Source organism: Castor canadensis, chromosome 5, assembly GCF_047511655.1.
Source record: "Castor canadensis chromosome 5, mCasCan1.hap1v2, whole genome shotgun sequence".
Classification (NCBI taxonomy): Eukaryota; Metazoa; Chordata; class Mammalia; order Rodentia; family Castoridae; genus Castor; species Castor canadensis.
Window position 1 is genome coordinate 112,369,861 of NC_133390.1, and position 26,746 is coordinate 112,396,606.

Sequence of the window (26,746 nt, forward strand, 5' to 3'; positions counted from 1 at the left end):
TTCTTATTCTTGGGTAGCCATCCTTTCAAAGTCAAATACCTTGGTCCACCTTTTTATCCAAGTCTCTTTATAGACCCTGATGTGTAAGTAATCAATAAAGTAATCAATCAGTAAAAAAGAAAAAAAAAGAAAAGCACCATTCTAGAACATATTTGTCTCAGCACGGGCAAGAGCATAAGATGGGGAAGTGCTTTTGGAGGGAGGGGCAGGCCCTCTGAAGGCTTGTGAAAGAGAGCATGGTGATAGCCCCCTCCTATGATGAAGACGTGGAAACAGAATGTGATGTTAAAATAAAGCAGTGCCTCCTCCCCGGACCTGATCTACATTCACACATCACCCTCACCACCACCCCCGAGGGTCAGAGAGAGCTGAGGGAATGTGCAGAGGCCAAGGGAAAATTACAGGCCTGCTGTACACTGAAACAAGTTGGTGAGGAGAGCAGAGGCAGCTCCTCCTCCAGCCCAGTGGGTGACTGAGTCTCTGGGACACCTGGGGAGGTCCTTGTTGACCTCCACTAACTTCTGAAGTATAGGGGGGTGGGGGCTCTCCTAGGCTCCCTGTGAACCTACAAGTGTCCATTGTTCTTCTGCACGAGCCCTTTATTACAGTCTGTGTAAAATACTTTGCTCTCCAGAGAGAAGCCAAGTCCTTGCAAATTACTTTATTAATAACATTAGCTGATAAATTAGAGCAGTAGCTACTATACTAAAATAGACTTTTAAATTACGGAAAATGAAGTTGTTGGGGGCACCTTGTTTGTGGACACCAATCTCATTCTGTGAAGTAGAGCTTTTCACTTAGCCAGGACAGCCATTCTTTACAAATGCCACATGGCCTTGTCTGCTTTCAATACCCTTGTCCTCCTAAGTGGTTTTACTTAGCTTCCAGGTGCTGGTGGGGACGCCCTTGACAAATGTTTCTGAGTGACTTAGCTAAGCACAGTCTTATCAGATAGAACAATAATTGCTCTGAAAAAGAATGATACCTCCCATGTGAGGGCAACTTACAATGCTCACACATACAACCCCATACCAGGTAAAAAGTTATCCCTTTTGTTAATCTTTCACAGAATGAATATTAGTATTGGAAGGTAGTATACAACCAGCAATTTATCTTGGACTACACTGATAAAAAGTGCTGCCATTTCAAGAAGAATGTAAACTACTTCATTAGCCATTCTCACAGCCCACAGGGTTCAGGTTTAGATGAAAATAACAGTTTGGAAGCCCAGGCAGCAGAAGAAAAAATTCTACTCAACTTAATAAATTGCCTTGAGATGAATGGAGTTCCCATTCTTCCTTCTGACCTGTGAAATCACCCACCCACTCAGAGCCAAAGATATTTCTACTGGCAGCACACGGTTAGGACCTTCTGCAGGTGAGCTGGACTGTCTTCTGTGTAACCCTTTGAGCAAATGGAAGGATAATTTATAGCTCAAAAACATAAGGTAGCCCTAGAAACAGACTCATGACATTTATTTTTCTTTTCTTTATAATGTTTCCTTTTCCTATTTCAATCATTATTTTAATAACAACAACCTTTACCTCGAGTGCAGTGCCTGGTTGGATAGCATTCCAATCTACAGTACCTGTATGCCATGCCGGTCCGTGCCTTGGTGGTTTCCTGCAGTGAAATTCCATGCATGCATAAAAACTTCTCCAAACATTTCCACTCCGCAGATGCACTGGGCCTAACAGGCCAGTAGACTCCCTGAGGCTGAGTCTTGGTCACGGCTAGGTGCCGCCTACATTTTAGAGCCAAGTCACTGGGTTTGGGCACACCCAGCTTGGGGCTGGGGATATCTGCACAGGCAGGTTTATACAGATGCATGTTTCAAAAACCCAGGAGGCAATGCTGACTTCACAGCACTTAGCTTTAAAACTAGCTGCGATTACCTTGGGCTGCCTAGCTTTGGTGTGTCCCTAACAGGGATCAGCTTCTTTTCTTTAGTGCTCATTTATTATTTTCCTATGGGAGCAGGCTCCTAACTCCCTTGGCAGACACGGTCACAGACCTGGCCAAAAAGGAGCCTGATGGAGGCCAATGGCTTTTCTTATCTCTTTAAAGGTCTCAGTGTCGAACGTAAGTGTGTATTGACCCTGGGGAAAAATATGGGCACTCTTTCCCATGCCTTTCTATTTAGGTCAAAGGAAATATTTTGGCAGGATGTGGGCCAAATCTGTTTTCATAAAGACCACAGGGTCTTGCAGATGACTCACAAGTGTGCAATGAGGACTCTCTACATTATGAAATGTTGCACCATCAAATAATTCTTATACCAGTGGCATGATTAATTTGGAGAAGAGTCCTTTAACTCTTTTCTTTTTTAGGTGGTGCTGTCAAATGATAGAACAAACCCATAAAGTGGGTATAAAAGATCGAAAGGCTCACCCAAACATGGACAAGTGGTTTTTGAAAAAAAGTCCAAGAGCAGGGATAGTGATTTCAACATAGGATTTGCTGGAGCCATTGGACATTTACACACAAAAAAAAACAAAACACAAAAAATAAGTAAGAGAAATGATTCCTTGACTTAAACCTCATATTTACCTAAAGATTAACTCAAAATATATCATGAACTTAAAAGTAAAATGTAAAACTATAAAACTTGTCTGTAAAAATAGGAGAAAATCCATACAAACTAGGTCTAAGTGAAGAATTCTTCAACTTGACACCCAAAGCACAATCCATAGCAAGAAAAATTAATAAATTGGATTGTGTCAACACTGAAAACTTTGGATCTAGGAAAGCCTTCTGAAGAGGATAAAAAACAAGTTACAGACTGGGTGAAAATATTTGCAAACCACATATCCCATAAAGGACTTACATCTAGAACACAAAAAGAAGTCTCAAAGGCCAACAATGAAAATATAAATGGCATCATTAGCAAATAGACAAAATATGCCAACAGCTACTTCACTCAAGGATATACAGATGGCAAATAAGCACATGAAAAATCATTAGCCAGCAAGAAAATGGAAATTAAATCCACAAGGAGATATCACCACATGTCTATCAGTGTGGCTAAAATAAAAATTGGTGGTAATATGGGATGTGATGGCACATTCCTGTAATCACAGCACTCAGTGGAGGCAGGATAATCATGAGTTCCCAGGCCAGCCTGGGATACATGGGTGAAATCCTTTGTCAAAGTAAGAAAAAAAGTGGTGATAACACCACATTCAGAGATTTTGGCAAAGAATTGGAGAAACTGGATCACTCACAAATTGGTGGGAATGTGAAATGGTTCAGTCACTCCAGAAAAGTATGGTTGTTTCTTATAAAGTGAACATTTCAAACTTACCATATGACACAGCAATTGCAGTCTTGGATATATGTTCCAGGGAAAGCAAAAGTTGTTTTTACACAAAAACCGGCACACAAATGTTCATAGACTCTTTACCATAGTAGCCCACAGGTGGAAGCAACACAGATTGTCTGCAATTGGCAAATTGGTAAACTACAACATATCCATACCAGGGAATAGTATTCAGCAATGAAGAAAAAAGAATGAACTATTGAAAAACACAACCTGGATGGATAACAAGGAACTTTGGATGAGTAAAAAAGAAAGTCAAAGCCTAGTGGTTACATACAGTATGACTCCATTTTTATGAATTCTTGAATTGACTAAATTATAGCAAATAGTAACAAATTAGTGGCTGCTGTGTGTTAGGAAAGAGATCAAGGGAAGAAGGTGGTTGCAGCTATAAAAGTGCAGATGTTAAGTGTCTTGATGTAGTGGGAACATGTGATAAAATTACACAGAACTAAAAGCACATATGTACACACATGGACACACACGCACACACACGTACACACGCACACACACACATACATGCTGTTTTGCTGAAATCTGAACAAGAGCAGTGTCTTGTTTCATGATCACCTTCCTGGTTTTGCTATTGAACTGCAGTTGTGCACCATACCATCATTTAGGGAAAATTAGTGAAGTGCAAATGGGATCTCTCTATTCTTCCTGATAACTATGTGTAAATTAACAATTATCTAGAAAAAAAGCAAAGAGACTTCTCATTTAAGTTCTTTCTGCTTTGTGATTCCAGCTGTGAGCCTCCTCAACCATGACTCCTGGAAAGGAATTAGGTATTCATTCAGTCCAACAGGTTTCCATGACCTCCCTCAGACCCACACTTGGATCACAAAGCTTCTTCTCCAGCCCCCACATTCAGGTACTCCCTTAAAGCTCACCTCCACTAGGAATTCTTCCCAGATCACCCAGCCCCTAGGAGATAATCATTCTTTGAAATTTCACTTGCAATTCAAATAAAAAACACTTGCTTGACACTTCTAAACTGATTCACAAACATTTACTCACCTCTTACAGTTTTTGCTTTTTTGTGTATCCTATGCTATTATTTACTAATTGAAATTACATTGGCTTTTTTACCTAAATGAATTTATTTAGTGTTATGGACTCCAGAGTTTATGTCAAAATCTTAACCCCCAATGGGATGATATTAGAAGTGGGGCTTTGGGGGAGGTGATTAGCTCATAAGGGTGGAACCCTCATTGTTGGGATGGGTTAGTGCCTTTGTAAAAGAAACCTGAAGAATCTCACTCTCTTTTCACCTGTGAGGATACAGCAAGAAGACAGAAGTCTATACATAAGTAAGACATCATCTCAAGAAAATGACCCTGTTGGCACCCTGATTCAAGATTGCCAACCTTCAGAACTGTGAGAAGTGTGTGTTGCTCAGGCTATCCTGTCTATGGTAATTCGTTATAATAGCCTAAGGCATTTAAGAAACAATTACATCATTATCATCATAATATAATACAGTAGAATGTAGTCTACAAAAATGCAATTAAAATAACGTTAATAATTTGTATCTGGACACTGTTGTTTAGAAACTCTGAAGCAGAGTTCTACGTCTTTTGTTTTTTATTGAGAAGATCAAAAGGTGTTAGAGAGGTGTGTTTGAGATCATTTAGCACAAATCTGGTACTTCTTTCTGTTAGGTAATCAGAAGATCCAAAAAAGCAGAAACAGGAATATACAATCTCTATGATGTGAATCAAAGTTATTTAGTGCCCTATCTGTGTGCTGACTAAATTCATCTCTTGTCCACCAGTGACACTATAACTACTTTGGGAAACACAGAGTTATAATATACTATCTGAGGTAATTAGATAACTTTTTTTGGGGGGGGGGAAGTATTTTTATTTTTTATTTATTTATTTTTTAAATTTTATTATTCATATGTGCATACAAGGCTTGGATCATTTCTCCCCTCTGTCCCCACCCCCTCCTTTACCACCCACTCCACCCTCTCTCTCTCCCCCAACCCCCTCAATACCCAACAGAAACTATTTTGCCCTTATTTCTAATTTTGTTGTAGAGAGAGTATAAGCAATAATAGGAAGGAACAAGGGCTTTTGCTGGTTGAGATAAGGATAGCTATACAGGGCATTGACTCACATTAATTTCCTGTGCGTGGGTGTTACTTTCTAGGTTAATTCTTTTTGATCTCACCTGTTCTCTAGTTCCTGGTCTCCTTTTCCTATTGGCCTCAGTTGCTTTTAAGGTATCTGCTTTAGTTTCTCTGCGTTAAGGGCAACAAATGCTAGCTAGTTTTTTAGGTGTCTTACTTATCCTCACCCCTCCCTTGTGTGCTCTTGCTTTTATCATGTGCTCAAAGTCCAATCCCATTGTTGTGTTTGCCCTTGATCTAATGTCCACATATGAGGGAGAACATACGATTTTTGGTCTTTCGGGCCAGGCTAACCTCACTCAGAATGATGTTCTCCAATTCCATCCATTTACCAGCGAATGATAACATTTCGTTCTTTTTCATGGCTGTATAAAATTCAATTGTGTATAGATACCACATTTTCTTAATCCATTCGTCCGTGGTGGGGCATCTTGGCTGTTTCCGTAACTTGGCTATTGTGAATAGTGCTGCAATAAACATGGGTGTGCAGGTGCCTCTGGAGTGACCTGTGTCACAGTCTTTTGGTAATTAGATAACTTATCCTACAAGTACACATCTTAACTCCCCGTCTAGACTATGAGCAATTTGATGGGAGGACTGCACCTGACACAAGCTTGTAACTTCTATAACAGTCAGCATGCTTATTGCACCAGCCAATGTTGTTAGCATGCATAATCAATATTTCATAGATATCAATGGTTTGGTTAGTTTAGTTGTAAATTCCAACACCTACCTTTCCTCAACACAATCTTGTTTCATTCTCACCAGGAAAAAATAAGGGTTTGTAAAGAAAAGCTGAAAAGCCAGGAATGGCACATGCAGTAGGATGTAGTTAAGGAGAAACTTCACATTCTCCAGTGAATTTGGATCATGTTTCCATTGCTCACAACAGCCACTGGTCAAATCCAACTGTGTGAGCTCTGAGTATGGTTCCTCTCAGCTGGTGACACCTGCTGGGAGAGGCAGCAAGAGTTTCTCCTAAGGAAGATTCAGAGGTCACTTTGGGGAGCAGTTTATGCAACACAGATATGAATCTCTTCCCTACATCCCTTTCTTTCTCTGCTGTCCTCCCCTCTACTCCCAAATATGGAGCCTGGCTCAGGAGAGGAGAGAGAGATAAGAAAGCTAATATCTTTAAAATAGAAATTTCTTTCATAAAGTTCTAAAAGTTTCCCAGTGTCATAAAAGGTCCTGGTCTGAAGATGGAAGGTAGAAATCATATTTAATAAAGGAACGATTAGTCCCTTTGGTTGCAAATACAAATTAAGAACTGTAAGAAATGCCTCTGAGTAGTGGATGGGGCATGAGAGTCTTTCTTACTGTCTTTCTGTATCTCAGGAATGGTAATTACTGTATTCTTTTCAGAATTTTTAAGGTCAGTAAAGTGTGGGAAGGCACCAAAAGGCCAGCTGATGGGAAACATACTCTTGCCACAATTTGCTGTGGTACACAGGAGGCCCTAGGATATTTGGAAGTAAAAAAGAGAAGTTCACACAACTATGGGTGGTGGGTAGACTTCATCCATATCTGCTCAGACTTCATGAATAACTGTGTGACCTTCAGTAGGTCTTGACCTGTCTGTCCCCCGAGCTTTTCTATTGGCTTAAACTTAGGTTTAATCTCTAAGATTCTTCTAGGTTTCATGTTCTGTTAGTATTAAAAAGCACTTGGGCTAGACATTTGACAGAAGTGAGGTTCTTCCTATGTTTACTGGCAAGACTTGGATTCCATGAATTATTAGCTAGTTACCTAAGATACCAGGTAGAGATTGCTATTATTCTCGGAATATATTAAAGATATTTATAGTCTAGTGTTAAATTTTTCTTGGCTGAAGAAGTGACTTGTTGAACACTGTATCCTGGATTCATGACTTATTTTAGTCATTTAAAAGTGATATCAATCTGGAATTGAGATCGTAGTAGCTGGTGGAGCTACTAGGATGGGACTGTGTTCTCACAGCTGGACTGAAACAGTACTGGGGCTCTCCAAGTGCATTTGAATAGGGATGCCAAGCCACAGTTTAGAGCATATTTTCCTACTGGATTATTTATAACAACTTTGTCCTCCTGCTGTTTTTCATGTGTTTGCTCACTGGTGCTCTGCAAGTGATACCATGAGACATCGGCCTGTGTCCCACTAGAGCCATCCAGAAGGGACTGCTCCTCTTGTCACCGCCATCCTTTTCTCACCTTTGCTAGAGCTATGTTGGGGTCTAGCTGCCTGTGATGAGACTGCTGTTGAATATGTGGATGTTATATCAACAAAACACAGTCAATAAAACATCACCCCTGCAACAACTGAATTTTTTAGAGGTTACCTTTTAGCAACCTTGCTGAAAAGAACACAACCAAGAATCAACAAATGAACAAAGATACCACAAAGCCCAGAATTCATACCTCCTGGGAGAATATCTCAATCCATAAACCAAATGGTCTTTCTTGGTCATAATCTGAGCAAGCCTGAGTTCTTGATTCCTATTCTTCACCTGAGTAAGGATGGAAAATTAGCTGAAAAGAGTTTTCAGAATCAACAAGGTGAGACTACATAAAAAATAATGGATAAATAATGCAGAAGCTGAAATTTAAAAATCAAGTAGCAAGTGAGTCCTTTGATTTTCAAGGCAAATTGTTCTAAATTCCTTAACAGTTCCTGAGGACATTTTTAACATAACACAATAGTTGACATTTATTAAAATAAACTGAGGTTTTTGGTTGTTTCTTTAGCTTTAAAAGTTAAAATAGAGTCTTGATAGTTACATTAGAAAGTTGCAGATATTGGGAAAAATCACTTGGATAAAATACTTCATTCTGTGTCGGTGTTAGAGGCGTGAGGCCTAATTTTCCACATTTAGAAATGTTATCCTCCTATCCTCACAAACCTCTCTCCAGTTAATACCAAGTTGGCGATTTATCCAAGTTCTTAGCTAGGACGGTCAGCAGTGTTCTTAGCCGCAGAAGACAGCTTCTTTCAGATGCCTTATTCTACCTGCCTCCTCACTGTTCGCATTCCTGCAACTCCCTGCAACTCCCTGCACCTCCTGATAAATGTCTGGGTGACATGATGCATCACATGTGTATTTTTTCCTGACACTCTCCTTCCTCTTCCTCTCCTGCCAGGCAAGAACAGCTCACATTGGTAGAGCACTTCATTCACACTCCTATTCTCAAACCAACAAAGCTATTGTAGTCTCCACTTTCCTGAAAACGCTGTACTGTTATTCAGGGCCTTCTAGAGTAATCCCTGTTTTCCTAGAACTGAAATGTGACAGATATTCAAGCCTCTTGAGTGAATTATGTTTAATTTTTTAGTTCCATTGCTAGAAGTTATTTCAGTGTTATATCTGTGGTAATGAAAGTGTATCCTTGAGTGGAAGTACATTCTCCTGCCTCTTTTTCTTAACTAGTTCTGAATGTTAATTTCATTGGATATTCACTTAACTGAAAATACTTTTTAAACACACTTACACTTAATATTTCTTTGCCATTTCTTTTGGATAAATGACCATCTGGAACATAAAATATGGCAAACACTTTGAAGCATTTAATATTCTGTTTAACAAGCAACTGGTGTTTGGATAGTTACATCATTCAAATTACTAAGCTTGGAGACAGAGAGAGATGGTCTTCCTCACACATCCCACTGTGGAGCTGTTTATGTTGACTAGCACATCCTTCCTCCCTGAGGTAATTAAATAATGCAACAACCTTTGTGGACAGCTTGCTTTATACTTAATGTTCATTGCTATGATCAAGTTAAATAACAAAATTAAGCTACAAAATGCACTTTGTGTTTTGATTTTTCTTAGCTGAAGTATATCCAATGAGAGTGTTTATAATAAAACAAGGTCCCTTAAACACAAACTCTAAGTTTCTTAGCCAGCCACTCCCCTAATTCTTCACCACTTCACATAAAAATGTGCATATATTGTGATTGAGATAGTGGTTCAGAAAAGGAATGTCAGAACATAGTTAAGGATATGAAATTTTATTTAATAACAGACTGGATCAGCGAGCTGTCCTGGCTCTGGACCAGTGCCTTGGTTTTCATGTGTTTGATCCTGCCTTGTGAGATACCAGCCTGGGTCTCTGGCGCCACAGAATGTGGCTGTTACCATGGAAAGGGATGACCCAGTACACTGCAATGACTCCCTCTCAAATGCAAACAGAAGAGAAAGAAAACATATGCCAGGGAGGCTCATTCAGCCACATGAGATTCTTAGATCAGTAAGTCAGAATGAGAGTTGAGTGCTCCTAGACTGACGTAAGGAAGACTGTTTACTTCATCAGTGTCCCATGTCGTTGCCAGGCTGGTATCAGATCACCATCCACAGTTTTCTGAGGTGTCATCAGCATTCTCAGTGAAAGAAGAAAGTTGAGATCCCAGCAGACAGTCCAAAAGAGATTGACTTCCCATGTAGCTAGGAAAGGCCAGGTCAGAAAATGGGGCTTTGAATGAGGGGAATAACATTGAAAATGTCATAGAAAATAGCCAAAGTCACATTAGCACCATCTTTGTTCTGCTCCAACCCTGCTCAGGGACAGAGACTGGCTAGCCCATTTCTTTTTCTTTCTAAGCATACATTTGGACTACAGTTCTCAGTCTTCTTTATAGTTTTAAGTGTAGTCATTTTGCTGAAGTCTGGTCAGTATTACTTCTGCCCACAGATGCCAATTATAGGCCTAGCCCATAAATTGGACCCTCTATCTCTCTTGTTCTTATCTGCAAGTTGATGTCAATGTTAAGCTATTGGCAGCTTAGAAAACAAAAGGTGAAGATGACAGAACTTTCACCCTTGAATGGACCTTCCCATAGCTGACCAGACTTGCATTAGGAAGAAAGTTACTTTCTCATGTCAAGTCACTGAGGTGTCAGGACTTAACAGCTAGGGTGACCTTTAATAAAATCAGTGGACTTCATTTTGAAAAGCCTGCCTATAATCTGCATTCAGGAGCCCTCCCTGCATTGAAAACAAGAGCCACATGTCTGGTTGGGAGCCCAGTTTAATTTCCTGAAGAAATATTTGGCAAGTTTCTCTTTGAAATTAGGTTACAATGTGAGTTTAAATGCACACAACTTAGAGTTGGAATTTCTCCCCTAAAATTGGAAGATTGGCACACAATGACATTTCACGTATCTGGGAGACTGTTAGGGGAATGAAGCAACCTGTCGACAGTCATGTCCAGAAGAATGTAGTCGAGTGCTTCTCAAAACTATGCTGTTTCCTTCTCCTACAGAGCAAAAGCCCACAATACAACAGCAAATCTCTGACTGGACGTTACCACATACCATCTAGGATAACCACAGGCTGAAATGGGAAAGGCCAGGGCTTCTGTTGTTATCCAGCCTTTGTGTCCTCTCAGAGTTTAGATGAAAGATATTTGGCCAAAGACTGATTCAAACACGTCTTCTGAACTGAATTGAATTCTCTACTAGAAGATGCCAAAAAAGAAACACACAAAAATGGAAGATATCATTCGGATGCCTCTATGTGTGGGAGAGAAGCCTGAAGAAATACTAAAATTCACAGAGCACTCGAGACACAGACCTTCGCTGTCCAAAAAATTAATAAAGAAAAAAATCAATAAAGAAATCCTAGATCTAAAACATACAATAGATCAAATGGACCTAGTTGATGTCTACAGAACATTTCATCCAATTTCTACACAATATACATTCTTCTCAGCAGCCCATGGGACCTTCTCCAAAATAGATCATATCCTAGGGCACAAAGCAAGTCTCAGTAAATATAAGAAAATAGAAATTATACCGTGCATACTATCTGATCACAATGCAGTAAAAGTAGAACTCAACAACAAAAGTAAAGACAAAAAACATGCAAACAGCTGGAAAATAAATAACTCATTACTTAATGAAGAATGGATCATCGATGAAATAAAAGAGGAAATTAAAAAGTTCCTGGAAGTCAATGAAAATGAAAACACAACCTACCGGAACCTATGGGACACAGCTAAGGCAGTCTTGAGAGGAAAGTTTATAGCCATGAGGGCATATATTAAAAAGACTGAAAGATCCCAAATCAATGACCTAATGATACATCTCAAACTCCTAGAAAAACAAGAACAAGCAAATCCCAAAACAAATAGAAGGAGAGAAATAATAAAAATAAGAGCTAAAGTCAATGAAATAGAAACCAAAAAAACCATAGAAAGAATTAATGAAACAAAAAGTTGGTTCTTTGAAAAACTAAACAAGATGGGTAGACCCCTGGCAAACCTGACTAAAATGAGGTGAGAAAAAACCCAAATTAGTAGAATCAGGAATGCAAAAGGGGAGATAACAACAAACACCATGGAAGTCCAGGAAATCATCAGAGACTACTTTGAGAACCTATATTCAAATAAATTTGAAAATCTTAAAGAAATGGACAGATTTGTAGATACATATGATCATCCAAAACTGAACCAAGAGGAAATTAATCACCTGAATAGACCTATAACACAAAATGAAATTGAAGCAGCAATCAAGAGTCTCCCCAAAAAGAAAAGTCCAGGACCTGATGGATTCTCTGCTGAATTCTATCAGACCTTTAAAGAACAACTGATACCAACCCTCCTTAAACTGTTCCACAAAATAGAAAGGGAAGGAAAACTGCCAAACACATTTTATGAAGCCAGTATTATACTTATCCCAAAACCAGGCCAAGATACCTCCAAAAAGGAGAACTATAGGCCAATCTCCTTAATGAACATTGACACAAAAATCCTCAACAAAATAATGGCAAATCGAATTCAGCAACACATCAAAAAGATTATTCACCATGACCATGTAGGCTTCATCCCAGGGATGCAGGGATGGTTCAACATATGAAAATCAATAAATGTAGTAAACCACATTAACAGAAGCAAAGACAAAAACCACTTGATTATCTCAATAGATGCAGAAAAAGACTTTGATAAGATCCAACACCATTTCATGATGAAAGCTCTAAGAAAACTAGGAATAGAAGGAAAGTACCTCAACATTATAAAAGCTATATATGACAAACCTACAGCCAGCATTATACTTAATGGAGAAAAACTGAAACCATTCCCTCTAAAATCAGGAACCAGACAAGGATGCCCACTAGCTCCACTCCTATTCAACATAGTACTGGAATTCCTAGCCAGAGCAATTAGGCAAGAAGAAGGAATAAAAGGAATACAAATAGGTAAAGAAACTGTCAAAATATCCCTATTTGCAGAGGACATGATCCTATACCTTAAAGACCCAAAAAACTCTACTCAGAAGCTTCTAGACATCATCAATAGCTATAGCAAGGTAGCAGGATATAAAATCAACATAGAAAAATCATTAGCATTTCTATACACTAACAATGAGCAAACTGAAAAAGAATGTATGAAAACAATTCCATTTACAATAGCCTCAAAAAAAATCAAATACCTAGGTGTAAACCTAACAAAAGATGTGAAAGACCTCTACCAGGAAAACTATACTATACACTTCTGAAGAAAGAGATTGAGGAAGACTATAGAAAGTGGAGAGATCTCCCATGCTCATGGATTGGTAGAATCAACATAGTAAAAATGTCCATACTCCCCAAAGTAATCTACATGTTTAATGCAATTCCCATCAAAATTCCAATGACATTCATTAAAGAGATCGAAAAATCTACCGTGAAATTTATATGGAAACACAGGAAGCCATGAATAGCCAAGGCAATACTCAGTCAAAAGAACAATGCAGGAGGTATCACAATACCTGACTTCAAACTATATTACAAAGCAATAACAATAAAAACAGCATGGTACTGGCACAAAAACAGACATGAAGACCAGTGGAACAGAATAGAGGACCCAGATATGAAGCCACACAACTATAACCAACTTGTCTTTGACAAAGGAGCTAAAAATATACGATGGAGAAATAGCAGCCTCTTCAACAAAAACTGCTGGGAAAACTGGTTAGCAGTCTGCAAAAAACTGAAACTAGATCCATGTATATCACCTTATACCAAGATTAACTCAAAATGGATCAAGGATCTTAATATCAGACCACAAACTCTAAAGTTGATACAGGAAAGAGTAGGAAATACTCTGGAGTTAGTAGGTATAGGTAAGAACTTTCTCAACGAAACCCAGCAGCACAGCAACTAAGAGATAGCATAGATAAATGGGACCTCATAAAACTAAAAAGCTTCTGTTCATCAAAAGAAATGGTCTCTAAACTGAAGAGAACACCCACAGAGTGGGAGAAAATATTTGCCAGCTACATATCAGACAAAGGACTGATAACCAGAATATATAGGGAACTTAAAAAACTAAATTCTCCCAAAACTAATGAACCAATAAAGAAATGGGCAAGTGAACTAAACAGAACTTTCTCAAAAGAAGAAATTCAAATGGCCAAAAAACACATGAAAAAATGCTCACCATCTCTAGCAATAAAAGAAATGCAAATTAAAACCACACTAACATTCCACCTCACCCCTGTTAGAATAGCCATCATTAACAACACCAACAACAGGTGTTGGCGAGGATGCAGGGAAAAAGGAACCCTCTTACACTGTTGGTGGGAGTGTAAACTAGTACAACCACTCTGGAAAAAAATTTGGAGGCTTCTTAAAAATCTAAACATTGATCTACCATTTGATCCAGCAATACCACTCTTGGGGATATACCCAAAAGACTGTGACACAGGTTACTCCAGAGGCACCTGCACATCCATGTTTATTGCGGCACTATTCACAATAGCCAAGTTATGGAAACAGCCAAGATGCCCCACCACTGACGAATGGATTAAGAAAATGTGGTATCTATACACAATGGAATTTTATGCAGCCATGAAAAAACAATGAAATGTTATCATTCGCTGTAAATGGATGGAATTGGAGAACATCATTCTGAGTGAGGTTAGCCTGGCCCAACAGACCAAAAATCATATGTTCTCCCTCATATGCAGACATTAGATCAAGGGCAAACAGAACAATGGGATTGGACTTTGAGCACATGATAAAAGCTTTAGCACACAAGGGAGGGGTGGGGATAGGTAAGACACCTAAAAAATTAGCTAGCATTTGTTGCCCTTAACACAGAGAAACTAAAGCAGATACCTTAAAAGCAACTGAGGCCAATAGGAAAAGGGGACCAGGAACTAGAGAAAAGGTGAGATCAAAAAGAACTAACCTAGAAGGTAACACACACACACAGGAAATTAATGTGAGGCAACTCCCTGTATAGCTATCCTTATCTCAACCAGCAAAAACCCTTGTTCCTTCCCATTATGGTTTATACTCTCTCTACAACAAAATTAGAAACAAGGTCAAAATAGTTTCTGGTGGGTATTGAGGGGGTGGGGGGGAGAGGAAGGGGGTGGAGTAGGTGGTAAAGGAGGGGGTGGGGGCAGAGGGGAGAAATGACCAAAGCCTTGTATGCACATATGAATAAAAAAAAAAATTCCAAAAGGTGATGAAGAAAATTAGTTTCCCAAAATTGTGCCTACAATTTTTGTAGGACCTCAATGCAAGTTCACTCTACCTTTATGAGTGGTAATTGCGGTAACAATGAAAACAATATAGCCAATATTAATTATGCAAAAACAAAAACTGAAACTGTCAAAGAAAATGTGGCTCCCAATAACTACTGCCTTATATAACAAGGAACATTCATTACAATGAATCAGAAAGCTACAGCTAAATTTTCACTCATATGTTAACTTGTTTAAATGCACCCCAGGAATTTCAATTTAATATGTTTAGTGGGCGATGGTTTGGAATGTTAATAAAGATACTATTTAAAAGCTCTTTGCATTCTATCCCCAACTCACTTTCCCCAGGAGGATGGTCATCCTCTGAATCCTTGAAAAGCCTTTAGTAAGAATGGACAAACGTCTCTTGTAAATATTAATTGGGTACAACAGGATGCTCAGCTCTCAGGGGCTGGTAAGGTACATACACCTTTTGTCAGACGTTTTAGAATCACTCATTCTTAATTATCTTCATAAGCCTTAAATATACAATGCATATTTGTTATATCTCCATTCTTATTGTAGAGTGTATGAAAACAAAACACATTATTCTTTCAAATCACTTGTATATTAACACATTTAAATTTTACTGCAGTATAATTAGTTCCCATTTGCAAAGAAATTGAGACTCAAAAAAGATAATTAATTTATCTAATAATTGGTTGAATTATAAAACTAAATGCTAAAGATTGTGTAGAAACACTACATAGTATAGAGAAATAACGCAGTAATGAAATAACCACTTCTGGATATTGCCAGTAGAAGTTGCAATGAGAACAAATAGTTCCAGAAGGCAATTGGATAATACACATTAAGAATGAATAAATATATACTTATGTATGTATATATGTGTATATAATACATTCACACACTAATTCTACTTTTTGTAGAAAAGTAAGCCTAAGAAAATAGAGACACGGTTTTTAAAAATCTGATACACAGATGTTTATTGTACCATTTTGTAACAATATCAAATAGTAAATGAAAGAAGAATGACTAAGTAACAATACTGTCACACACACAGTCCTTAGAAAAATTTACATGGGTTTGAAATAGCAAAATAGACTGGTATTCAGTGAAAAATTGTACAAAATAGAAAACATACCATGAGTCCAACTCAAAATGTTGAGGATAACCTACCAAAACATTAACAGTGGTTGTGTTTTTCTCCTTTAGATTTTTCTGCTTTCAAAATGTTCTGCGGAGCTTGAATGCTACTTTTCTAATCAGAAAAACATGTTACTGGAAACAACAAATAAATAACTCATGTCTACATTTCCATGGGAACTAAGAGGAAAAGCCAATATCTTGCCTCGAACTCCAGAACTCTGGCCCTGTACTACACTCCTTCCGGGTGCAAGGGAATGAGCTGTCATGTATGATGCAGCCACACCACAGACATCAGACAGCTCCGACATGGACAAGAAATCAGTGTGAGGCAAATGATGGCAGACTTTTTTCATTGTATAATGGTAGATTTCCTTCTGAACACAATCGTGTTGTAAAAATAAAGGAGGATGGAATGGTTTTCATTTTCAATGATGTGAGATAGATACCTTCACCTCTGCTCAACACACTCTGTAAGCAAGGGTACACAAGGCTATTGTCAATCAGGGGTGAATAGCATTGCTCTGCTGATTACCACGGAAGACATAATTCCGAATCAAGTTTTATACAATCTTTTGTGACCTCAGGACAAATTGTTATTATTTAAGCAAAGCAGAAAAGAGCAAAGATTTGTCTTCCCCAAAGAGTTCTCACTAAACCTCATTATCTTCAGTGATAGTCCACTTGGACTTGATAAGTGTTATTTCAATGTCAGATAATAGAGCAGAAATTTTGTGGTCCTGTGTTACATGCCTTAAATAGAAGTTTCTTGTCTGAATAAGTCAAGGAATATGTCATGGAAGGAAACCGTTATCAAGGCTTTCCTTTGCCACTTAACTTTTTCCCCAGAGGCTCTTTAATAATAGCTTTAAGATTTATAGACATGAGAGTTGCATAGTGATTGGAGATAAGAGCTATGTAAGGAGATCATTTCCCACCCTGACAAGTTCATTCAACCATTTTTAAAATTAGACTATCTTTCTGGGGTCTTATCCCCCAAATGTGGGCATAATATCTTATACCAGTGCCTCCTCATGCAAGTCACTATGGCCACAAATACTGAATGTATTTCCCAGAACATTTCCAGATTAATTTTGTTCTACTTTTTAAAAGTTAAGTTTTGAATAGTGGCTTATTCTTGGAAATATCTATTTTATTACTGCCGTGCAAAGGGGAAAACTAAAGTAAGTTGAGGCATGTTGAAGTGTATTGTCCACCAAGTTTTTAGCTTATATGCATCAGTTCTCTTGTATTGCTTTGTTAACACCAGAAATAATAAAAATAAGATCAGCTCAAAGTCAACCTGATGCTTCGATAAGTAAACTATGTGCAGAATTTCTGTGCTACCACATGGTCCCTACAAAGGCTTTTCCCATATTTTGATTGGATTTTGAAACTATTTTTTATTTCCAATGGATTTTTATCACCACTTAACAAAACACAGCCATTCTAGACTTTGTTTTCACAATATTTTGTCCTTGCAAAGATTTCTTTAATTCCTATAAGTTTTTGTTTGTTTGTTTTGTAGAAATTACAGAAAAAATCACCCTTAAATTTTAGGACCCCAGACATACTGAGTGTATTTTGCCTTATTAGGTTTTGTGAAATAATTCTTCCTCTGCAGTATTTGAAGCTGAGGCAGAGGAAAGAACAGAAAGAAAGTGTGTAGGGGTCTGCCTTACATTTACACCTTCTTTAAAAGTGCCCTTTTCTCCTGATGTTATCTGTCTGCGATCTGAGGTTCAGAACCCCATATTGGTGGCCCATGTGTTGTACTCTGTACTCCATTAGCCTGAGCCCTCATTCAACAGGTTCACACTATACACTTTTCAAAAAGGCAAAACACATGTCCTTCCCCACCCCCAAGTTCTCAAGGCAAAAAGGAAATGTGGGAAGACTGCTGTTTTTCTCATTATTTCCTACAATCTTTGAACTTCTCCGATGCTTACTTGAGAAAAAAATTTTAGTTCTTTCTTTGTGTCAGCTCTCCATTGCCTCTTTCCAAGGGGTGTTTTCTGAACAACAATCCTGAGTTTATTTTCAGTTGCACCACATTCCTGTCCTTTGTGCTCACAGATTCTGAAGTACCCATCATCTGTAGGACAATCAGGGCTGCAAGCCTCACAGCACAGCAGAGGAAAAGAAACCAAAGCATCCCTTTTGCAGAGGGCCTCTCCCGCAGCGCACAACAGGGGCTTACCTGTGCGGCATGCCGGTGACCTGGGCTGTGGTGTGCTCACTGGACAGGTCGCAGAGCTTCAGGTACCAGGTCATCTCCACTTCTCGCAGCAGAGCCAGCTGCCGCGCCCTGAGATGGCTTTGCCCTGAGGGGCTGAGGCTGCTGTCCTTAACATTTTCTGAGGTTTTCTTGGGCGATTTGTCTTTTCCCCCAATGGAAAACCCAGACTGCTTTCTTAACTTGCTATTCTCTTCTGCAATCTGACTCCCCGCTGCTCCTGTCCGCGCTGCCAGCATCCTGAATGCTCCTGTCGGTCTTCCTGTGAAGTCTCCAAGTCACTGTCATCAAAGTAATTTGAATTGATTTTTCTGTTTCTCATTCCCTCCTCCTCCCTGCCCGTCCCCCCCCCCGCCCCGCGCCCTGCCCCCTCTTAACCTTATCTGCCACAGAGCTGTAACTGAGCCCAGTCTGTTCCTGGTGTAAGGCTACCTGTCTCTAACGTTTCCTGAGGAGGAAGTAAAGACACGACCTATGATATCTTGAAACATGGAAAATTGGAAAAAAAAACAAAAAAACTCCCAGAAACTTCATAATCCTGAAATTTTGTGGCACTGTTTCCTCTGCAAAGTTAGGACATGGCTTCCTTAGACAATGATAACTCTGGATCATTCAACAATGGTAACCCATTCAGGTTTGGTAAATTATGCTTGCTCATCATGTAAGAGTTATAAAAAGTGATATCTGGAGATTCATTGGCCCTTCTTAATTAGACTCCCCTTGGAGTTTTGAATGCTTTAATGTGAATTTCCTCAGACAAGTTTAACAATATCAATGCAAGGGAAGGGTTATTCCTTTAGGGTCAGCCTTAAAATAAAATGTTAAATATCTTTTATATTCCTTTGGAAGCAGAAGGCTCTTTGAATGTCAGAAAACCACAAAACATGTAACAAGTGCTCTTTGATTCCTTATGGGAAAATGGTGGGCCTGACACAATTGATTCAGTCATTGACCCTCTAGGTACTTCTAACAGATGGAAGGCATGAGAATCTTCTTATAATTAGGGAGACAGAAGCCAAAGGTGAAGTGACAAAGAGATAGGGGGTGGGATGGTGGGAGTCTGTGTGTGTGTGCGCATGCACACATGTTCAGTGCTCATGAAAACTAGCTCAGAAGAAGGAGAGAAAATTCAGTTAACAGTCCTATGGTTAAGACACATGGGAGTGGCCCAGACATGTTCATAGATATGGTCTGTGCTAGCTCAGGTGATAATGACATCAGTGCCCACCTAAGGTGCCTGTCACATAGTTGGAGAACCACTGAGCCCCAAGCATCCCCTTTACCACCTATCACTGTGTCTGTAAAGAACTTGAGAAAGTGTGTAAATTTTTCTGTTCATGATGCCACCATAGGTTAAAGATCATAGAGGTAGATGAGGTCTTGTAGTTCCTGAGAAGGCAGGAGAGGAGGATGAAAGAAGAGGTCTTTCTAAAGAGGTAGAATCCTGTGGAAGCAGGTTGATCTCTTCAAGGATCCTTATGCCTATTAAATAACCAAAGCCAAGAATTAGGAGACAGCAATCACTGCATGAATTCTCCCATATTCAAGGAAATGCTGTTTAATATTCAGGGAGTCTGGGATTAGAACTAAGCACCAAGCAACATGTAACCTCAAGCATGAATCAAAGGGCAAGGAGTCAACTGATACCAACTACCAGGGTCAGTCCCAGTTGAGGCTGTGAGTCCCAGGAACTTTCAGTGTCAGCAAGCTACAGCATCTCCAAAACCTTCTGTTCTATCCCTTGGGTCATCGAGGGGTCCTGGCAACATGGTATGCATAGCAACCAAGCTCCTCAGTTTGACATTCTTAGAATTATGTCAATAGGGGCCTCTGTGATGAAACTAGGGAGGTGGACCTATGCTTAGTCATCTGTGGGAGCAGAGAACTTCCTTGTTCTCTGTTTTTTCTTTATCAGGAGGCAGCGCTGTTGTCTTTAAGAGCACTGCTCTGGAGTCAGAATTCTAACTCTATCATTTAGACAAATTGCTTATCTGCTCTGTGCAGGGGTCGCTTTCCACTTATCTCTTATATAAGGATAATATCTACTCTCACAGTTTTGGAGCATGTCTCTCAAAATCCTTCACATTCCTTTCATTGAGAGGTGAAGTGTTTGCTTGCCTTTCCCCTTGAAGTTGGTGGGCTCTGACTGCTTGGACCAGTACACTATTGTGGAAATGACTATGTGACATCCCTAGTTACATCACAAAGGTCATATGTCTTGCCAGCTCCTCTTGGGATGTTCATTCTAGGTGAAGCTAGCTATCATGTAAGAAGTCTGACCACCTTGACATTGCCAGGCTGGAGAGCAAGTGCAAGTGCACTGATCAGTAGCCCCAGAAACAGCCAGAATCAGCTGTCAACTGTGACTGAGCCAGCTCAGGTATATCACACATCGAACTGCACTTCAGGAGATATCCCAAGTGAGAACAGCACCCCCTTCTCAGATTCTAGACCCACAAGACTGTGAGCAGAATTACACAGTCGCTTTATTACTGGCATTGTTTTGGTTATTTATTGTGCAGCAGTTGTAACCAGAGTACTACTTATACTCTTATTATAAACCTTTAACAAAATGTGTGAAATCTTAGAACAATGTCCACCATGTATCAACGTATGTTGATTGTTGCTATTGTACCACTAGAATTTAAACTCTCTGCTTATGCTTACCTTTTAGAAATTTGAAAAAACTAATTTTAGAACGTGTCTCTCAAATTCCTTCACATTCCTTTCATTGAGGGGTAAAGTGCGTGCTTGCCTTTCCCCTTGAAGCTAGGTAGGCTCTGACTGCTTAGACCAGTACAATATTGTGGAAGTCACTATGTGACATCCACAGTTACATCACCAAGTCCATATGTCTTACCAATGCCTTGTGGGATGTTCATTCTAGGTGAAGCCAGCTATCATGTACTTAGCTTAAACACTAAGTACACAGTATTTGTCATCACAAATTAAGGAGTTGCAAAAGATCCAGTGCGCTGGCATCTTGTATTCCTATTTTAAAATAAGGTGGTTCCATTACTCTCTTAAATGTATCCAATGGAATTTAAATCCCAAAGTTATTTGATATCTATCATCATCCATTTAAAATATTCACGAACGAGCTCATCTTTAGCACTTGGAAAATTGGCATTCTTCCTTTTCCTCTGAACTAGATTTACCAGTCCATTTCTCACCACTCATATACATTTGTATGTGTGAAAATATTTTACAGATAACCCTGTCAAATAATTGTCTAAAATAAAATTCTCTAGAACAATTTTACCTTAAAATTTAAAATGCTTTATGTCTATTATGATTTCTAATGTTGTATAGATTTATTATGACAAATACTATTGAACATAATTTATCAAAACCAGATTTTATTAATTTGTGCTTATTATAAAAGGTAAGATTTTATTGGTAATACTTCTTGATGATATGGCTAAGATTTCTTTCTGAACTAGGTCAGGTGTCCATAGAGGAATATTATTTATTGGTAGAATAAGACAAAGGTCATCAACAATCCTATTATTTATTTCTTTTCTTTTCTTTTTAAAGATATATGCACATAGAAATCTTGTTTACATAAATCAATCAGAGGTATGGAAGGCTTTTGTTTTTTCACTAATGGGCATTGAAGCCAGGGTCTCTTTGCACTTACTAGGTCACCACTTGAGCCACACCCTCTACCCTGGAAGGTTTTTAGTGTAGTAAAAATCATTTAGCTCTTTAAAGTCTTCTTTAGTGAATACAGAATTTTTAAACCTGTTGAAATCACCATAAGAAGAAGAAAAATAGAGGGGATAAACTAATTCAGGTTATAATACATGGAAATATCACAATGAAACCCCCTGCATAACTATCTTAAGCAAACAAAAATGTCTTTTTTTTTTTTCAAAAACAGAGAGCAGGAAGGTAAAACAGTTCCTGTCTGGAGGTTGGGGCCAGTGGGAGGGGGAGGATATAAGGAAAGGGTGAAGAAGGCTGAATGAGGAGGAAGTATAATGTATTCATGTATAAAAACAGAAAAATGAGACCTGTTGAAACTGTTCCATCAATCAGGAAAGGGGGATAAAGGTGAATGATGGAAGGGGTGAATTTAAGATATATTGTAAGAATTTTTGTTAATGTCACAATGTACCTGCAGTATGACAATAATATGATAATTTAAAAATGTAAAACATAAAAATAAAAAATAAAGTCTCCTTGAATATATATTCTAAAAGTCACAATGATATTTCATTTAAAATGATATACTGACGTACCCACCATTAGCTGAGACTGGGGTTTTTAGACAGCTATGACAGAAGAAAGAGGTTCCTGCACTGCCCAGCTCAGCAAATACATGCATCTGCAACTACCCCTGAGCCTTTCTGCAAGATTGGCTGACCAGAGGCTGCCAAGTTTGATTTTGTCAGGAGGAAGATACCAACACCTGACCTCCACTACCCAGGGCAAGGGGTGAGTACAGATGTAAGCTAACCAGCTATCCCTAACACTGCTCAGTCTAGCATACATGTCAGGGACAAGGACTATTAGTTCATCACTCTGCAAAGGAAACAGATGGAAAAGGGAAAACGCTTACTACTGCAGACAAGCTATGTCTGCCAACGGATCCCCTATGCCCCACAAGCTGCTAGCTATAAGAGTGGGTGCACTTAATAGAGTGCTCCCTGACTCACTAGCTGTGTTAGGATGTCCCTCCACCCTGTCCCCAACTGGTGCTTCATATGCCTGAATATATATACCCTACCCACCAGAACCCCTGCAGTAGGGCACACCTGCCCCACCTCTGAGCAGCCAGCCCCTGGGAATTCTTGCTGTACCACAGAACCCTCTGTACTTTACTCTAGCCACTGCCTCTGGTCCAGACCTTAACTGACCATGGGGCACCTCACCCAGGCTGCACTCAGAGCAGAATCCAGGCAATCCCAGGCCCAGAGGGAATATGTGAGTAAACACAACAGAAAATCATAGACAGAACACTGAGGGCCAGAGACTATAGGAGAAAATCTACTGCACCAATGAAGTTCACTGGCATATGCTCTCCTCAACAAGGAAGAGGAATTGACTTTTATTTTTTCTATTTTCATTTATAAATTTTTCTATTGGATGGTTTTAGAGTTGATCTTCTGTTTTTAACTACTGGCCTAGGAGTAAAACTTAGTAACAAGAAATTTGCTAATTCAAAACCAAGCCAAATATTTACATGAAGTAAACATATAGAATAATTCAAAAGACTTCAGGTGATTAAAACCCCTGACCAATGAGTTGACTTCAGACAAATAAATCTCAATGCAGAAACACAAAAAATATTTTTTTAAAAGACCAACATGGTCACACAAGAAGACAACAATCAGACAATAAATTAAATGATAGAGAAGAGGATAAAATGTCAAATATTTAATTCAAAAGAATGATAAGAATAACTAAATTAAGGAGGACATGTATGAACACCTCAATGAATTCTAAGAGAATACAAACAGCTAAATGAATTCAGAGGATACAAATGAACAGATGAATGAAATAAGGAAGACAATGCAAGATATGAGAGGGATATTCAGTAGAGATGTAGAAATCTTGAAAAAAAATCAAATTGAAACACTGGAAATGGAAAGCTTTATAAATCAAATGAAGACTCAGTTGAAAGTCTCTCCACTAGACTGGAACAAACAGAAAACACAATGTCAGGGTTTGGAGACAGGTAGATGTAATTGAAAATCCAGCTGAAGATAAAAAATGAAGTTTAAGCAGAACATATAAGACTTCTGTGACACCAATAATGGACTAAACCTATGAATCATGGGCACAGGTCGTAAGAAGAAGTCTAGGTTAAAGGCAAGGAAACCTACTAATAAAGTTATAGCAGAAGACTTCCCAAACCTTGAGAAAGAGCTGGGAAAGGATTGGTCATCCAGGCACAAGAGGCTTTTCAGACTTCAAACAGACAAGATGAGAACCTCCGTTACGTCGATTTATAGTTAAAACATTAAGTATGCAGAAGAAGGAAAGAATATAAAAATCTGCAAGGGAGAAGCACCAAATCACCCATAATGGCAAATGTATCAGAATAACAGCAGGTTTCTCAACAAAAACTTTATTTTTTTTTTGCTTTTAATAAGAATTTATACATTTTTAAATTGCAATTCTCAGAATACATAAGAAAAATATTTTATATTGAAGTAAGTATCCCTTTGGTAGAGAAATGACAACATTTGTGTGATCTTTAAATAAAAATATTTATAAAGGACTATAGCCTAACATGCTAAACAAAACTATCCTTCATCCATCCATTTGTCCCCTATTAGAGTTCCATTGTGAAGATTCAGAATACAGTTCTTTACCCATTAACTTATCTACAAAGAATTAAGATGTTACATCAAAGATGTCCAAAAGTCATACATAGTAAAGCTTTAGATGGCCTGACACAAACCACGAAAAAGGAACATCCCCATATAGTATAGATAAAATGGAACATTGCCACTAAGGTCAAACAACATGAAAACATTGTGTCACTTAACTTTGATGCATTAGAAACAAAGTAACTTCACAATTATTAAATAAATAACTTGCAAAGCTCAAAAAGTAATAGGACAAAGCAAAAATTTGATAAGGCATTTTAAAGATAGCAATCAAGCACATAAAATACAGGAAATATTAGCTGCAAAAGCAATCAACCATACAAATAAACTGGGGGAGGAAATGTGCATTCTTTCTAGGCAGATTTTCATTTTCTCAAGTAACAGCTTTTTGAAAACAGCCATAAACAATAAAGGACTTCTATTTTTATAACAAGTGTTATAGAATCGGAAAACATATTTTTATATTTTAAAGCGATTGTCAAAATTAAAATCCCTAAGCTGGGTGTGGTAATACATGCCTGTAAACCCAGCACTCTGAAGTCTGAGGCAGGAGGATCTGGAGTTTGAGTCAGCTTGGGCTACATAGTATGACCTTGTCTCAAAAAAAGGGAAAAACTTCAAATCTCCGTAAAAAAGAGAATGTTTTTCCTTCAAGTGCATGAAGTTTGTATTCATACTTTTCTTTTGGAGAAACAATTACAGTCTTTCTGCTAGAAAGCAGGAAGAAAAAATTTACATTTTAATTATGTTTGTGAAGTCTTTTACTAACAAACATTTTGTGGGTGTTGAACGACATTTTTACAGGTGCTGGGGATACACAAGTAAGTGAAACATGATCTTTGGTTTCAGAGAACTTAGCATAACACGGCTGGGTCTACACTGGCACCTCCCACCTCCATAAAATGAAGCTCAACCTCACACTTTGCCATTCTTGGCATCTTCTTACAAAACCTTTATCTGGTGGCATTATTAAAATTAATTACCTACTGATGGAATTCAGTTCCATAAAGGATTTTGCAAAAATTTAGAGGGCAGAAAATATTTCAGGATAAACAAATGCTGGTCAGCATAAAAAAATAACACCAGTACTTCACAAAAGTCAAGGAAAGCAAGAAAAACTTCATTCTCAGTACACGGAACCACTGGAAGGAGATATGCTATGTCTGCGGTACCGGTGTGAGGAACTATGAAGTGTTGTAGTCATTACTTAATCGACAAGTAATCTAATCGTTGTCGACTTTCAGGGTCTCCTAGCAGTCTTTCAGCAAGTCCCTCCATGTATTAAGGAAGCGCACATGTTCTGCACATTTGAGGGCAAGCTCTTCCCCCTAAGCTGATAATGCACACGTGGCCTCAAGAAGTTGGTTAAGGAAAATGCTGCGTCTCGGACCTGCAACTCCTCTTCCTCCAGCGGGTCCAGTGCTCCCCTTGCTCCTGCTCAGAACCTGTCAGCCCAAACTCGTGCTGGGAGAAAATGCTGAAGAGGCATCTGAAGATGAGAGAGAGAGAGGAAGCATGGGCAGCAAAGAAGCCCCACACGCTTCAGGGTCAGCCGTGGGGAAGGGCTGGGACAGTGAAATTGGACCCCAGCCTCCCAAGGGACACCAACCACACCAACCACCCGTCTTTCAACCTCTCCTGAAGGCTCTGTCTCCTCCCCCAACAGAAATTTTAAAGCAAGGATATATTTCAAGCCCTGAAAGAAAATAGCTACCAAATTAGATTACTATATTCAGCAAAGCTAATTTTCTTAATTGAAGGAGAAATAAAAACCTTCCATGATAAAAACTAAATCAATTCATGACCACTGAGCCAGCACTGCAGAAGATATTTAAAAGAATCCTGCACACAGAAGAGGAGGATAAACCTAACTCTGAAAAACATGGAAAAAGAAATCCCACCAGATGAGGAGATGGACAAATGAGAAGTAGGGAAGTATCAAATACTACAAAAACAACAAAATGTTTGGAATTACTACAGACATTTTAATAATAACTGTGAATACTATTGGTCTCAATTTTGCAATCAAAAGACAGACAGACTGAGTGGATCAAAAACAAGACTCCACCATTTTTGCTGACAAGAAATGCACCTGACTGGGAAAAATAAAGTCAGGCTTAAACTGA

The 26,746-nt window shown here is 38.7% G+C and overlaps 1 protein-coding gene across 2 annotated transcripts in view; it reads right to left on the bottom strand.

Annotated features, from left to right (window-relative positions):
- Positions 1 to 18,555, bottom strand: part of Kcnab1 (potassium voltage-gated channel subfamily A regulatory beta subunit 1) — a 388,256-nt gene extending 369,701 nt beyond the window's left edge. The window contains exon 1 of one of the 2 annotated variants that reach the window (XM_074073924.1): positions 18,244 to 18,555. In XM_074073924.1, coding sequence (XP_073930025.1) covers positions 18,244 to 18,518 — 275 coding nt within the window. In that variant the 5' untranslated portion in view covers positions 18,519 to 18,555. Of the gene's footprint in view, positions 1 to 1,588; positions 1,996 to 18,243 lie in introns of those variants that run through there. The other variant, XM_074073925.1, reaches the window with a different exon arrangement.
- Between the last annotated feature and the right edge of the window lie 8,191 nt (positions 18,556 to 26,746).